The 14251-nt window shown below is 38.9% G+C and overlaps 1 protein-coding gene across 1 annotated transcript; it reads right to left on the bottom strand.

Moving 5' to 3' along the window:
- Positions 1–81: 81 nt before the first annotated feature.
- LOC128249356 (uncharacterized) lies at positions 82–13782 on the bottom strand. The gene is made up of 2 exons (XM_052972639.2): positions 12414–13782; positions 82–5489 (listed from the first exon to the last, which is right to left on the bottom strand). The coding sequence occupies exon 2, from the start codon at positions 5115–5117 to the stop codon at positions 1491–1493; it is 3627 nt and encodes a 1208-aa protein (XP_052828599.1). The 5' UTR covers positions 5118–5489; positions 12414–13782; the 3' UTR covers positions 82–1490.
- Positions 13783–14251: the final 469 nt, after the last annotated feature.

A 14251-nucleotide genomic window follows, 5' to 3' on the forward strand; every position in this document is an offset into this window, starting at 1 on the left:
GTCAATAAAAAAAAGATAATAATTCTTTTCATCTTGAGACTTTTATGAGGTAGTTTACTATTCCCACACTTCATCGCCTCGTTTTCTTTTCTTTTCTTTTTTACAATTATAATAACAAGAATAACAATTACAACATAAATGAAACGAACCAGCACCAACGAAGACAATACGTGACCATGGATGTACGGCAGTCAACGACAGTTATCTCCCTTGATCTTCTTAGCTAGATTCAATCCAATGAAATGGAAGTTCTTATAGACTCAACATGTCATGACACTTGAGCATAGGACGAATAAGAATCTATATGTGGCTGCTTTATCTGCTAGAAATAGCAGCTTATTGTTCTTCAGACTTCATTCTATGATCTTAAGAAAAAACGGGCCGAATTGGGGTTAAACAAGAACATGACCTGTAGATAATAATAATAATAACCAAAAATTACAATATTCTGAACATTTGAAACTAACAAAGCGAGTTCAGTTTCCAATACATTAGAATGTTATTAGCTGGCATCACAAATTTTCTAATTTATAATGTCCTGAACACAAAATTGCTTCTGTTTCCTGCTTAGATTCCGGGCTTTCGTTTTCAGTAATTTCAAAATGCATAGATTTGAAACAAAAACAAAAAACGTTAATGGTTTCATAAATAAAATTTCTTATCACAGACGAAAATCTGAGACTTGACATACGCGCGCACGAACATTTAAACTTTTTCTATTTGTCTCTTTTATTTTTTATTTTTTATTTTTGTTGGTGTTGCACTTTCAATTGCAGACGGTACGTTCTTTAATTCTTTTACTAGTTTCAGTCGTAGAACTGCAGCCATTCTAATGCACCGACTTCAAGGGATTTTAGCGGTTAAATCGACTACAATACTTTTAGCTGATATGTGTCTCACTGACCTCGGAAGATAAAGAAAGACAAAGTCAGCTAACTGGACGTAAATGGAAACAAGTGACACGCAAACTTATTTGGGGTTTCATACAGCGCCATTTTCCCAGAGAACGCCCTTATGAACATATATGCACGTGTGCATGCGTAAACATATATATATACACACACACACACTCATGTATGCATGTATACATACATACATACATACATAAATACATACATACATACATACATACATAAATACATACATACATACAGACATACATACATACATACATACATAATACATACTCACGCGCACACACACTCGCACAGGTCAAACGAAGGCCTTCCACAGAGTTTCCATTTACTCACAAGGTAGAGGTCAAACTGAAGCCAGAGTCGAAGACACTTGCCAAAGGCATTGCGCAGTGGGATCGAACCGGAGCCCACGCAATTATGCTGCAAACTCCTTGACCACACACCCACACTGGGGCCGATGGCATCGACTAACCCCTTTCCCTCCAAATTACTGGCTTCGTGTCTAAATTTGAAACCATCTTTATCGTTATTTTATATAATTTTTCTCCGCGCACATCTTCCCATAGAGTCGCTCTAAAACTGTGTGGCGACCGTTGTAGCTGCCATTACTGAGGATATTTTGGAGTCTGCTGGGTTTGTGGAATACATCTCATGCAGCCAGTTCATTATCTGAGTAGTTTTACCTTCGTCACAGAAATTTAAGACATCGCCATCACAGCTACCGTCACCGATTTTAGATAATTCGATGTCCAGATTGTCTAACTCTTCTAAAGCGTCGGAAATGTCACTCAGTGACTTTTGTACGCAAAGTGGTTCTTTGGCATTTTGTAATTTCCGTTTGCTGCCATTGTCGGAATTTTCTCCACTATCATCGCTGTTAGATTCAGTGAAACGTAAACAAGGACTAGGTGACCTTTCCACCTTGAAACTCAAGAACCGTCTGAGTTCCTTACTCCAAGAACCAACGCGGTGAGATATTTTACGCGTCAAACGGGTGAAACTCCGACTTCGATTGTCCTCTGACCTGTTATCCCGAACATCACAAAGATCCCCATCAGAGGAAGAAATCTTTCTCTGCTGCTCGGTTTTACCCCCAACTGTTTTCTTCCTCAAGTCTTTTCTTTCTTTCGACTGTTTCCTACGCTTCTTTGTCTTTGTCTCTTTTCCTTCTGACCTATTCACCTGATGCCGTACTGAACTCTTGTTCTCTCTCAAAGAAGATGGTGGAGTCTCGTAGGCATCACTGCCATCACTGTCCCCTATCTCAGACTTGGATTCATTTTTAACGACTTTTTTCTCATGAGTATTTTTCTTCTTATTCTTCTTATTCTTCTCTTTCTCCCTGTTTAACTTCTCCCTTTCCTTCTCCTCTCTCTTTTCTTTCTCTTCTTTCTTGTTCTTTTCTTCTTTCTCTTTCTTCTTTTTATCCTTCTTTTTCTTCTTCCTCTTTTTCTTCTTCTTTCGGTCTTTCTTGTCGCTTTTCCCTTTCTCCTTTCCATCTTTACCATCGGCAGTTCTTGACGATACTACTTCCTTTGAGCCCTCTACATTAGGGTCTGAAGTTACAGTGAGGCCTCCGTTTGAGTCACACCGAGGGTTTAGCTCTGATCTTCGAACTGGTTTCGGAAGACGATCAGGTGGGATTTGCGGCGGAGTCAGAACAATGGGCAGTGGCTTAACAACACCAAGAGGCAAGTTATAGTCACAATTTAATGGGGGAAACTGAGGTAATGTAGTAGCCTCTTCAACTGGGGGAAACATTTCTGTCAAAGGTGGAACCAGTGATGGTATCGATGGCAAAGGGCGATAAGTGGCAGCTGTGGGCGTTGTGTCTCGCTGAAATGAAGATCTTTGGAAAAGAAATGAATTTTCTGTCGGATCAAACTGTTCCTGTTGGTTCTGAACGAATTCATTAAAGGATTCTGATTCGTCAGGAGTCTGTTTCGATGATTGATAAACAGAGGTCACAGGAGATAAATATGGATAAGACTGGTGGTAATGTTTTGGCTGCTTTTGTTGCTCTGGAACAGAGACTGAGCTTCCTGAGTTTGCTAATATTTCGGAAAGAGGTTTCTGTTGACGTCCTCTACACTCAGATGAGACTTCTGAACTCCTTAAGGAACCACTGAGGTCAGATTTAACAGATAAATACTTGTTGCTTCGTCGCTGTCTTGCAGAACGACGAAGCGCAGCTGCGACAGCTTCTTCCGCCAATGGTCTTGCCAAAGACGGCCACCCATCACGTTCTCCTCCCACTGCAGGTATCATTTTATCGGTTGGATCGACGACATTTTTATCTTCAGTTGAGATGATTGGTCTCGAAAATGGACAATAAGGGAGCTCTTCTGGTGTTGCTTTAACGTCACCACTTTCAGTTGGTGAGATACCAGGTACAAAAGTAATCGAAGAAATATTTCTGTTACAATCTTCAACACCACGGAGCCCACCCCCTCTTCCACTGTCACAAAACCCGTTGTTATTGATAGTCATACTATTATTAGAACCAATCATATTGCTACCGTTGCTGTTGATGTTACCGCTGTTACAGTTTTCCTCTGCTAAAGTTCGTTGATCTTCCTCAGTTTCAAAATCATCTGCTTCAGGCATAAAATGTGAATTTGGTAATGGGTTAAACAAGGATTTTCTCCGCATAGAATTCCGTAAAACTTTAGGATTATATGTTTCTTCTTGTCTATTAGAAATAGTTGCATCGTTGGGTAATCCTGTTGTATCAGTCAAATGGACCTGTTGTCCGTGGTTCCTGTGCTTCATACTGCCTCGGTTATGACTGTTTCGTTCTGTGTTTCGCCTTGAACCATACTCCCTTGTTGAAAACGATCTTTGAAATGGAGTATTACTTTGATTTCCGACATTAATCTGTACCAGCGAGTCAGCGGTCTCTTCATTTTCTATATCGCCCATGTAATGAGGTTTTTGAGAATAACTTGTATTGTTATCGATGTTGTTATAACCGCTTCTATTGTGAAAATGACGGCTTGAGGAGCGTTTCTTGCAAGAACGAACAGGAATCTGTGGCTGATCGTCATAGTAATCGAAATCGCGATTGTTGGGGTTGAATATTTGCTGCAGATGAACATGGTTTGATGAAGTCGGATTGGGAAAGTGATGGATGCTTGAGCGTGGATTGGCGACAGAGCGTTGCATTCGTTGAGATGTCCTGTTGCCAAAATTGCTGCGTTGGGAACATCTAGCAGAGCTGCGTACGAACGAATTGATGTTATGTATGCTCTTACGACGGAGGGCATTGAACTGGACAATATCTTCATTTGTATCAGCAGCCATCTTTGTATAACTACGTGTGAACGGACATTTTTCCTGCTGAGCTGATTTAGCGGCAGAAATTAGATCTTGTTGAGTACGAACGTGATCTTTGGTATTTGAAGGAACATTATTTCTGTGGCTGTTACCAGCATCGTTAAAAACTTTGAAGCTACTGCGCTGAGTTCTGGAACTTTTAGGGGAATCCTGTTGACTTTTGGAGTGGGACTTCACTGTTCCATTCGAAAAAGTTTTAACATTTCTTTTGAAAACTGGCCTGGCTGGTCTTTTCCTGCAATAGGCTTCCTCATCACTGCGGAAAATAGATTCCAGTTCGCTTTCTTCTTCGTCAGAAGTGATGTCATTACTCCTCCGTGCATATTGCTTGTTTCTTTTATTAGCTTGCGAGTTTTCGTGGAATTGAACCTTCTTGCCTCGTTTGATGCTTTTCCGCAACTGTTGATCTCTCATCCAGTAGACCCTTACCCCCGGAGGAACAGCACCAACATCATCTTCAATTCGACTTCTTTTGTCTAAATAATCACTATTGATTAAATTTTCTGCAGATGATGAGGACTTCAAGATACTCCGCAGTGACGAGGATGGCAGGATGGGAAGAGACGATATACTGCCGTGTATTCCATTCCTTTTCTTTTGACTCCGCCTGAAACGCTGCTGCTGTTGTTGTTGCTGTTGTTGTTGATTGTGACGGCGCAGCTGCTCTTCTTCCTCGTCGTCATCAAATCCGTATCCAGATCTCCAAGTATCGTATTGTTCTCTTCTGATCAATCTATCACAATAACTTCCGTCCACCGATTCACGGTTGTAATGTCTACTTCGTCGTCTGCTATTAGTATTTCGTATCGTTCCATTCCTTTTGTGCTGTTTCCAGCATTCCTCATCGCCCCAAACAAACGACATGATCTTCCTTTCTACTTGTACCAGCTATTGCAAACGAAACAACGACTTTGACTAACCAGGGTCATAATGCTTCTTTTTGATGTTTTAAGCTGTAGTTTCTTTAGATTTTCCAGGTTTATTACAATCTTTCACACTATCGCATGGACTTTGATTTTATGTTGCTTAGGTTTTAGTCTTAGTCAAATTGGATAAACTCTTATCTGTCTTCCTTGTTGTTTTGGTTTCTAACCAGGCAAATTTTCCTCGTGTAGACTTTTAGCTAATATTTGCGTTTTGGTCCAAAGAGTATCGCATATGACTTCGAGGTACGATAACTGATAAAGGCGTAAGTTTTCGTGAAATGGAGCTCTCTGCTGCGTACGCGCAATTCACCTGAAAAGATAGAAAGAAAAGAAGATATAAATGACAACACAATACTTTACTACATTATTAAATTTATTATTTTAAAATGTAATTTGAATATTTGATACAATAAGTAAACTTATCAAAGTATATTTATCTCAGCTTTGGAAAACATTGTGTTTAACTGATTCAATGATTTACATGCATTGAAAGATGTTACGTACATTCTTGTTTGGCTCAGGCTTACGTTGGAAAATACGGCTATTGTATTTCTATCTATCTATCTATCTATCTATCTATCTATCTATTTAACTCTGTCTGTTTGTCTAGTAGTCTATCTATTTGTCTTCCACCTCGCTCGAATATTTTTCACGTGCCACCGGCACAAGTGCCAGTGAGGCGACGCTGGTAACGATCACGCTCAAATGGTGCTATTTATGTGCCACTGGCACAGAAGCCAGACAGCTGCTCTGGCAATGATCACGCTCGGACGGTGCTCTTAGCGCTCCACTGGTTACAGGTGCCGTCACGATTTCGATTTCACTTTCCTCAACAGGTCTTCGCAAGCGGAGTTTAGTGTCCAATGAAGGAAAGGTACGCATAAGTGGGGTGGCTACACCCCTGGCAGAGGCCTTGGATTATGGTTTCACTTGGCTTGCCGGGTCTTCTCAGGCACAACATATTTCCAAAGGTCTCGGTTACAAGTCATTGCTTCGGTGAGGCCCAATGTTCGAAGGTCATGCTTCACCACCTCAGGTTGACGCTCGGGAAGGTGAGAAAGTCTTTTATGTTTCGAGCTTATGCTCTTCAACAGAAAGGAATAAGAGAAAATAAACCGACAAAATGAAAAAAACTTGTGGATTTAGCGATCAAACATGGCGACTGGTTGAGAATGAAAGCGGTTTGACAGGAGATAGAAAGAAGAGGAGATAATAAAGTATTGGTGATCCCAAAATGAAGGTACGCGTGCATGTGTGTGCGTATGTGTAAGAGTGTGTACATATGTGTTTGTATATGTATTCATCCATATGTGTGTATACATATTGAGGCAGTGAATGTACATGTGTTTTTGAGTGTATTTTTGCGTGTGCATATATGTATGTATGTATGTATGTATGTGTATGTGTACAAAGATCAATAAAAATAGATAAGTAAATAACAGCCGTTACTCTCTGACTAATTATTGCCTCACAATTCACATGTGCCGAGTGCAATGTCAGTTTAGTAACCAATAATCTCCATCGACCGACAGAGACACGTGAATGCCAAACACATGTTTGACACCACCATATTCAATTTCATGCTTCACTGAACCATAGTTAATCATCCGTGTTGAATATGAACTAAATTGATAGACTAATTAGAAATATCCTGACCTCTTTTCTAGAAGATTTTGTCTCTACATCAGTGGTTTTCAACTGTTTTAATATCCAGGCCACATCTAAAACCTGGATTTTTTTTTGAGGGGTGGGGGGGGCACACTAAAAAAGTAAAATGCTAGGGAATTAAAGAAAAATTCATTATGTTTATAGAGGGAAGACTGCTAAGGGCTGCCAGAAGAATGCTTAAGGGCTGCCAGAATGATGCTTGAGGGCCACCAGAAGGATGCCTGAGGGCCACCAGAAGGATGTTTGAGGGTCACTGGAAGGATACTTGAGGGCCAATGGAAGGATGCTTGAGGGCTGCTGGAAGGATGTTTGAGGGCCACCAGAAGAGTATTTGAGGGCTGCTGGAAGGATGCTTGAGGGCTGCTGGAAGGATACTTGAAGGTCACTGGAAGGATATTTGAGGACTGCTGGAAGGATGCTTGAGGGCTGCTGGAAGGATACTTAAGGACTGCTAGAAGGATGCTGAAGAGTCACATGCATCCCTAGGATCCACAGTTGAAAACCACTGCTTTAGATTCTTGAGGTATGTGTTGTTTATTCAGTATACAGAAACGTGAATTATGAAGACAGGGTATTTGGCCAACTGAGCTGGTCAACAAATAAAAAGCAACAAAACAAGAACAACAACAATTGTGTTTAGATTATTTTCCCCCACTAAAATAGGAGCTGTTAGCCTTGTGAGCTCTATGAAACATCTTTCCATTATGCCCTATCCTCTGCAATCATCCCTCATCAACGCCCCCCCCCCCACTTGCTCACATTTCTTCCACTGTCGTCTTTTCTCATCTCTTTCTCAGTCTTCCGCTTCCTCTACATACACCCCTTCCACATCCATTTTCCATCACTTTTGTCGCTCAGTTACTTTCGACCTTTTTTTAGCACATAACTCAACTACTTCATCCCATTTCTCTTTGACAAATAAAAGGCAATACAGTTCTATATTTAAGAGATGAGGAATTATTTACATTATTTACATTATTTACATTTGACGGATATTTGTCCTCATATGGCGTAGTGGTTAAGAGCGCGGGCTACTAACCCCAAGATTCCGAGTTCGATTCATGGCAGCGACCTGATTAATAATAGTAATAATAATAATAATATAATAATAGTAACATCGTTAGGAATGAGAACCCAGGTTCAAAATTTCCCCAAGACACCTGACGAAGGCTGGAGGGTATATCAGCCGAAACGTTGTGTTAACAACAAACAAGATGAGGACAAATATCCGTCAAATGTAAATAATGTAAATAATGTAAATAAAAGGCAATCGTTTGATAATGACTAAGGTGGTGGTGGTGGTGGTGGTGTTGCTGGTGCTGGTAGTGATGCTGGGGGTGGTTCTGGTGGTGGTGGTGAAGCAGGAAAAGGAAGAAATCAAAATTAGGAAGCAAAGTAATTAAATCAGATGATTATGTGGAAGAGGATAATCCAACAACCACCTGGGTTGAAAACACCATCGTCGTCATCATCATCATCATTATCATCATCATCAACATCGTCATCATCAACATCATCATCATCATCATCATCATCATCTTTCTTATCACCGTCATCGTTACTTCCATCACTGATGCTACTCTCACAATCATGACAACCTCCACCACCTCCACCACCACCAACATCATCACTACCATCACTACCATCAATACCACCACTACCACCACCACCACCATCACCAGAACCACCACCACCACCACCACCATTACCATCACCACCCATTACCATCATCATCACTATCAACAGCATCGCGAACATGATGTTTGGAAGAAAATGCGTTTCTTTCAAGGTAGACCATTTAGGTTTAACATGTAAGATGTGTCATTTGGCCAATAAAGAAAGAATTGTTACTATTATAACACCGCCCCCCACCCTACAATTGCTGGGCTTGTGCCCAAATTCAAAACATTATTATTATTATTATTATTATTATTATTATTATTGAGTGAGAGAGCAGTGCATGCCATCAAATTGACACTGGAGTACGAAGTCCAAAATACCTGCCATGACTACTCGTCTGATAAGGGTACACCAGGCACATGCATCACAACCATATGTGCGCGACATGGTGATCTCATATCAAGATAAACAGCACTGGCCTTGCAGGTGGGGCCCAGTTAGAATTTTCTTCAGGTCGAGTAGCCCATCCTGCTCAAAAGGTCCCTGAATAAGGTTTGTTTAAGGATGTTGAGCAAAACACCCATGTTTCTAAAGGTAAATTATCCAAACCCCAAAGAATTCCTCTCAACACATGGCTATGATGCTCTTCCACTACTTCTGCTCATGATCAGAGACGCACATATTGTCAGCCACCAAGGGACATGCTCAACTGGTTAAGGTCAAACAACTGACAAGCAAATCTGTGGTATTGAGCAGAATATTTGCTGTAACCCATCTTTTATACCAAGGCAAAACAATGTACATGATAACTTATTATTATTATTATTATTATTATTATTATTATTATTATTATTATTATTATTATTATCATTATCATCATTATTATTATTATTATTATTATTATTATTTTATGTTTGACTTTTGTTTTGCATTTGTACAAGTTGGATCCAAGTCTCACCCAGAGACCTCAAGAGACAACAAGTTAGAAGTTCATGTAGGTGTTATGCCTAGGGTACCATATATTTGGATTTGTACAGTTTTGTTCAAGTGAATGTTTAAGAAACCATAAGAAAATTATGTTTGCTTTAAAATTTGAGATCACATAGACAGTATTTTACGTAGGATATGGGCAGTTCCCATGAGCACTATCTTTTGGACTTCAGCCATTTTGGGGTTTCCTGGTATCTGAGCTAGGTAGTAATCAGCCCGTTTCGCTGTCATTCCCAGGGCACCTATGACAATAGGTATTGTTTTCGTCTTCAGATTCCACATTTTGCTAATTTCTATTTCAAGATCTTTATATTTGCTCAGTTTTTGGTAGGTCTTGACAGATACGTTTATATCAATTGGGACAGTCATATCAATGAGGAGGCATTATTATTATTATTATTATTATTATTATTATTATTATTATTATTATTATCATTACATAAGTGATTTGTTTTATAAGCAATTGTCTTCTACTATAGCCTTGGGCCAACCAAAGCCTTGTGAGTGGATTTGGCAGACGAAAACTGAAAGAAGCCTGCTATGTGTGTGTGCATGTGCATGTATGTGTGTGTGTCTTTGTGTCTGTTTGTTCCCCACCTTTGCTTGACAACCAGTGTTGGTGTATTTACATCCTCATAACTTAGCAGTTTGGCAAAAGAGATCAATAGAATACATACCAGGCTTAAAAGAAATAAGCACGGTGGAGGAGTGGGGTGGGGTGGGGTGGGGTGGGGTGGGGTGGGGGTCAGTTTGTTCTACTAAAATCTTTCAGTGTGGTGCTCCAGCTTGGTCAAATTTTATTGACTGAAACAAGTGAAAGATAAAAGCCAAAAAAAATAAATAAATAAAATAAAAGATAATTGTGTATCAGAATGTCTAGGTTAATAATGCAGGTAATTAGCAGGAGTTAGTCTTTAGTCAGATGTGTTTTGTTGCGCTAATGTCAGAAGGATTAACTCCAGGTAAGCACTTGATCAAATTCTGTGTACATGCTTATATAAGTATATTAGTGTGTGTGTGTGTGTGTGTGTGTGTGTGTGTGTGAACATGTGTAGGTGTGTTATTTATTTGTGAGTTTGTGTATGTGTGTGTGTACATGTGTATGTGTGAGTTTGTGTTTGTACATGTGTTTGTACACCTCAGGGGAGGGTGTTGTTCAATTATATCAACCCCAGTGCTTAACAGATACTTATTTTATCAACCCCAAAACGATGAAAAGGCAAAAATCGACCTCAGCAGAATTTCAACTCAGAACATTAAGACAGATGAAATGGTACTAAACCTTTTGCCCATCTAACCACCAGATGCTTCTCATTAATATAAAGCAGTTATGAATTAAGTCAGCATCACAGAAGATAGCCTAAATTGCATATATACGTTTTTGGCAGCAATTTCCTGCATCATAAAAGCATTGTGCTTATGAAAATACCATCCTAATGTGGACTTCCTTAAGTAATGGCAAAACAGGTTTCATATTAAAGAACTCCATATTGTGACAAGATTTTCGGGAATTTTATAGAAATATTTATTCAAATAATTATAAATGCATACGTATAAGATGTATGCGAATGCATGTTTGTGTGTGTGTGTGTGTGTGTGTGTGTGTGTGTGCGTGTGTGTACGAATATATGTATGTGAATATATATATATATATATATATATATATATATGTATATATGTATATATGTATATATATATATACATACACACGCATATATAGATAGATAAATAGATAGTTATACAAATATATACATATATATGCATACATATATATATACATATATATATATATACATACATACATATATATATATATATATATATATATATATATATATACATATACTCTTTACTCTTACTCTCTTTTATTTGTTTCAGTCATTTGACTGTGGCCATGCTGGAGCACTGCCTTTAGTCGAGCAAATCAACCCCAGAACTTATTCTTTGTAAGCCTAGTACTTATTCTATCGGTGTCTTTTGCCGAACTGCTAAGTTACGGGTACGTAAACACACAAGCATCGGTTGTCAAGCAATGTTGGGGGGACAAACACAGACACACAAACATATACACACACATACACACACACACACACACACACACACATATATATATATACATGTATATATATATATACATATACATACATACGACGGGCTTCTTTCAGTTTCCGTCTACCAAATCCACTCACAAGGCTTTGGTCGGCCTGAGGCTATAGTAGAAGACACTTGCCCAAGGTGCCACGCAGTGGGACTGAACTCGGAACCATGTGGTCGTAAGCAAGCTACTTACCACACAGCCACTCCTGCGCCTATATATATATATATATATATATATATATATATATATATATATATATATATATATATGTATATATATATATATATATATATATATATATATATATATATATATATATATATATATATATATATATATATATATGTATATATATATATATATATATATATATATATATATATATATATATATGTATATGTATATATCTTACTGGTGTATGTTAATCAAAGATGAATATATCAGTGAAGAATCTAAAAATCAGTCTTTTAAATAAAAATACCCTGTCGTAGTATTCCACAACAAACTTCAGAGACAAAATCTTTATCACTTTCATCATCAGTAATACGTGGTCAGTTCATATCCCTCCATAGGGAGCTTAGGACCAGTTTCCCCAGTTTTTATGGCCAATCTACTCCCCCTCTGGACATGACGCTGGTCCATCGCAAGATTACCCATTTTTACCAGCAGAGTGAACCGGTGCAACATGAAATGAAGAGTTTTGCTCAAGGACACAACACATCACCCAGTCCAGGAATTGAAACCACAATCTTACGATCATGAGTCCAACTGCCTAACCACTAAGCCATGCATGCGCCTCCACATGAATGCTGAAGCATTAAGTAATATTTCATATAAAACAGTGCTGCGATAACTTACCAATAGTATGGTGATGCTATATCAATACAGGTCTTGTCACTCCAAAGAAGAAGTTATCTCGGTATCAGAACAGTAAAGGTTCAAATGTTGGGATATTTAAGGGTTTAGAAGTCAGAGACATAACGGTTCAGACGTCAAGAATATTGGAACTTAGGGCCCTAAATATCAGGGTCATAGAGGCTTCAATATCAGGGATGTAAGTGGTTTTGGATAATAACAGAGCTGTAATGTTATCAATACTGACAACATGCAGACAGCTTGCTGTACTCTTCTCAAACAACTGCTCAACAAACAGCTTCACGTGTTTTGTTGATGAAGGGCTGATGCTGGCAGAGGTGGTTTTGATAGTAGAGATGGTGGCGGAGGTGATGAGGATGGTGCTAGTGGTGGTGTTGAGGAGGTGTTTGTTGTTGTTGTTGTACTGGTGGTGGTGGTGGTGGTGGTTAATAATGGTGTTATTAATTGATTTTTGGTGTTGGTGGTCACGGTGGTATTAGTGAAGGCGGTTGTGGTGGGAGCAGTGATATTAGTTGTCAGTAGTCATTGTGGTGACGCCAGCAGCAGTAGCAGCAGCAGCAGTGGAGGAGAATGTGGTATTGGTGGCGGTGATGGTGGTGGTGGTCGTCGTCGTCATCGTGGTGGTGGTATTAGTTGTTCTCAGTTCTTTCCTCTTCACACTCCCATCCACCCCCATCTTATTATGATATAATTTAATTTCTGTACAGTCATAACATTATTTTCTACTTTCATATACCATCACTCTGTCTCTGTCTCTGTCTCTCTCTCTAATCCTCTCTCCTCTCTTTCTCCTCTCTCTCTCTCTCTCTATCTCTCTCTCTCTCTCTCTCTCTCTATCTCTATCTCTCTCTCTCTCTCTCTCTATCTCTCTCTCTATCTCTCTCTATCTCTCTCTCTCTCTCTCTCTCCTTCATTCTCTACCTCAATTCCTCATCAATTCTTTCCTTCGGCCATCTCTCTGGGTATTTTTCATTTCTTCTTCTTCGTTAATTACATTTTGCCATGAACAAATCTACATGGGTGCAATATTTGCATATTTATACATATGTACATGAATATATAAATACACACACACACACACACACACACACACATACACACACACATATGGCGTTAGGGAGGGCATCCAGCTGTAGAAACCTTGCCAAATCAGACTGGAACCTGGTGCAGCTCTCTAGCCTACTTGTTCCAGTCAAACCATCCAACCCATGCCAGCATGGAAAGCGGACATTAAATGATGGTGGTGGTACAGACAGAAAAAGAGAGTATCATTCTCAGAGAAAAAAATTGTTTGCGGATTCAGTGCATAAAAATGCAGCAAGTGCATCGTAAAAGCATTAAATCGCTGTGTCAATCGATGTGGAGTTTCCTGCCAAAATGCAGTGACACATAGCACGTGGCTAGGTTTATCATTTGCTACTGAGTGTGTGTGTGTGTGTGTGTGTGTGTGTGTGTATGTGTGTGTGTGTGTGTGTGTGCTTCTGTTTAGGCATTTCATTGTGAAATGTATGTGTAAGAGAGGGACAGACTGTAAATCTATTTGCATGCATGTATGTACATGTGCATGTGTTTGTGTATGTGTATGTGTATATATACATATATATATATATATATATATATATATATATATATATATATATATATATATATATATATATATATATATATATATATGTAAGTATATATGTATGTATATATGTATGTATATAGGGAGAATTCACAAAAAAACAACAAAGACAGGTGGTGTAGAAAACAAATAGCTGTATTAGTATGTATGTATATATGTATATATGTGTGTGTGTGTGTGTGTGTGTCTGTAT

This window comes from Octopus bimaculoides, chromosome 14 (genome assembly GCF_046866305.1).
Source record: "Octopus bimaculoides isolate indiv1 chromosome 14, ASM4686630v1, whole genome shotgun sequence".
Taxonomy (NCBI): domain Eukaryota; kingdom Metazoa; phylum Mollusca; class Cephalopoda; order Octopoda; family Octopodidae; genus Octopus; species Octopus bimaculoides.

What these genes read in the sequence shown, in the direction of transcription:
- LOC128249356 (XM_052972639.2), bottom strand. Translation starts at nt 5,117, where the DNA reads ATGTCGTTTGTTTGGGGCGATGAGGAATGCTGGAAACAGCACAAAAGG.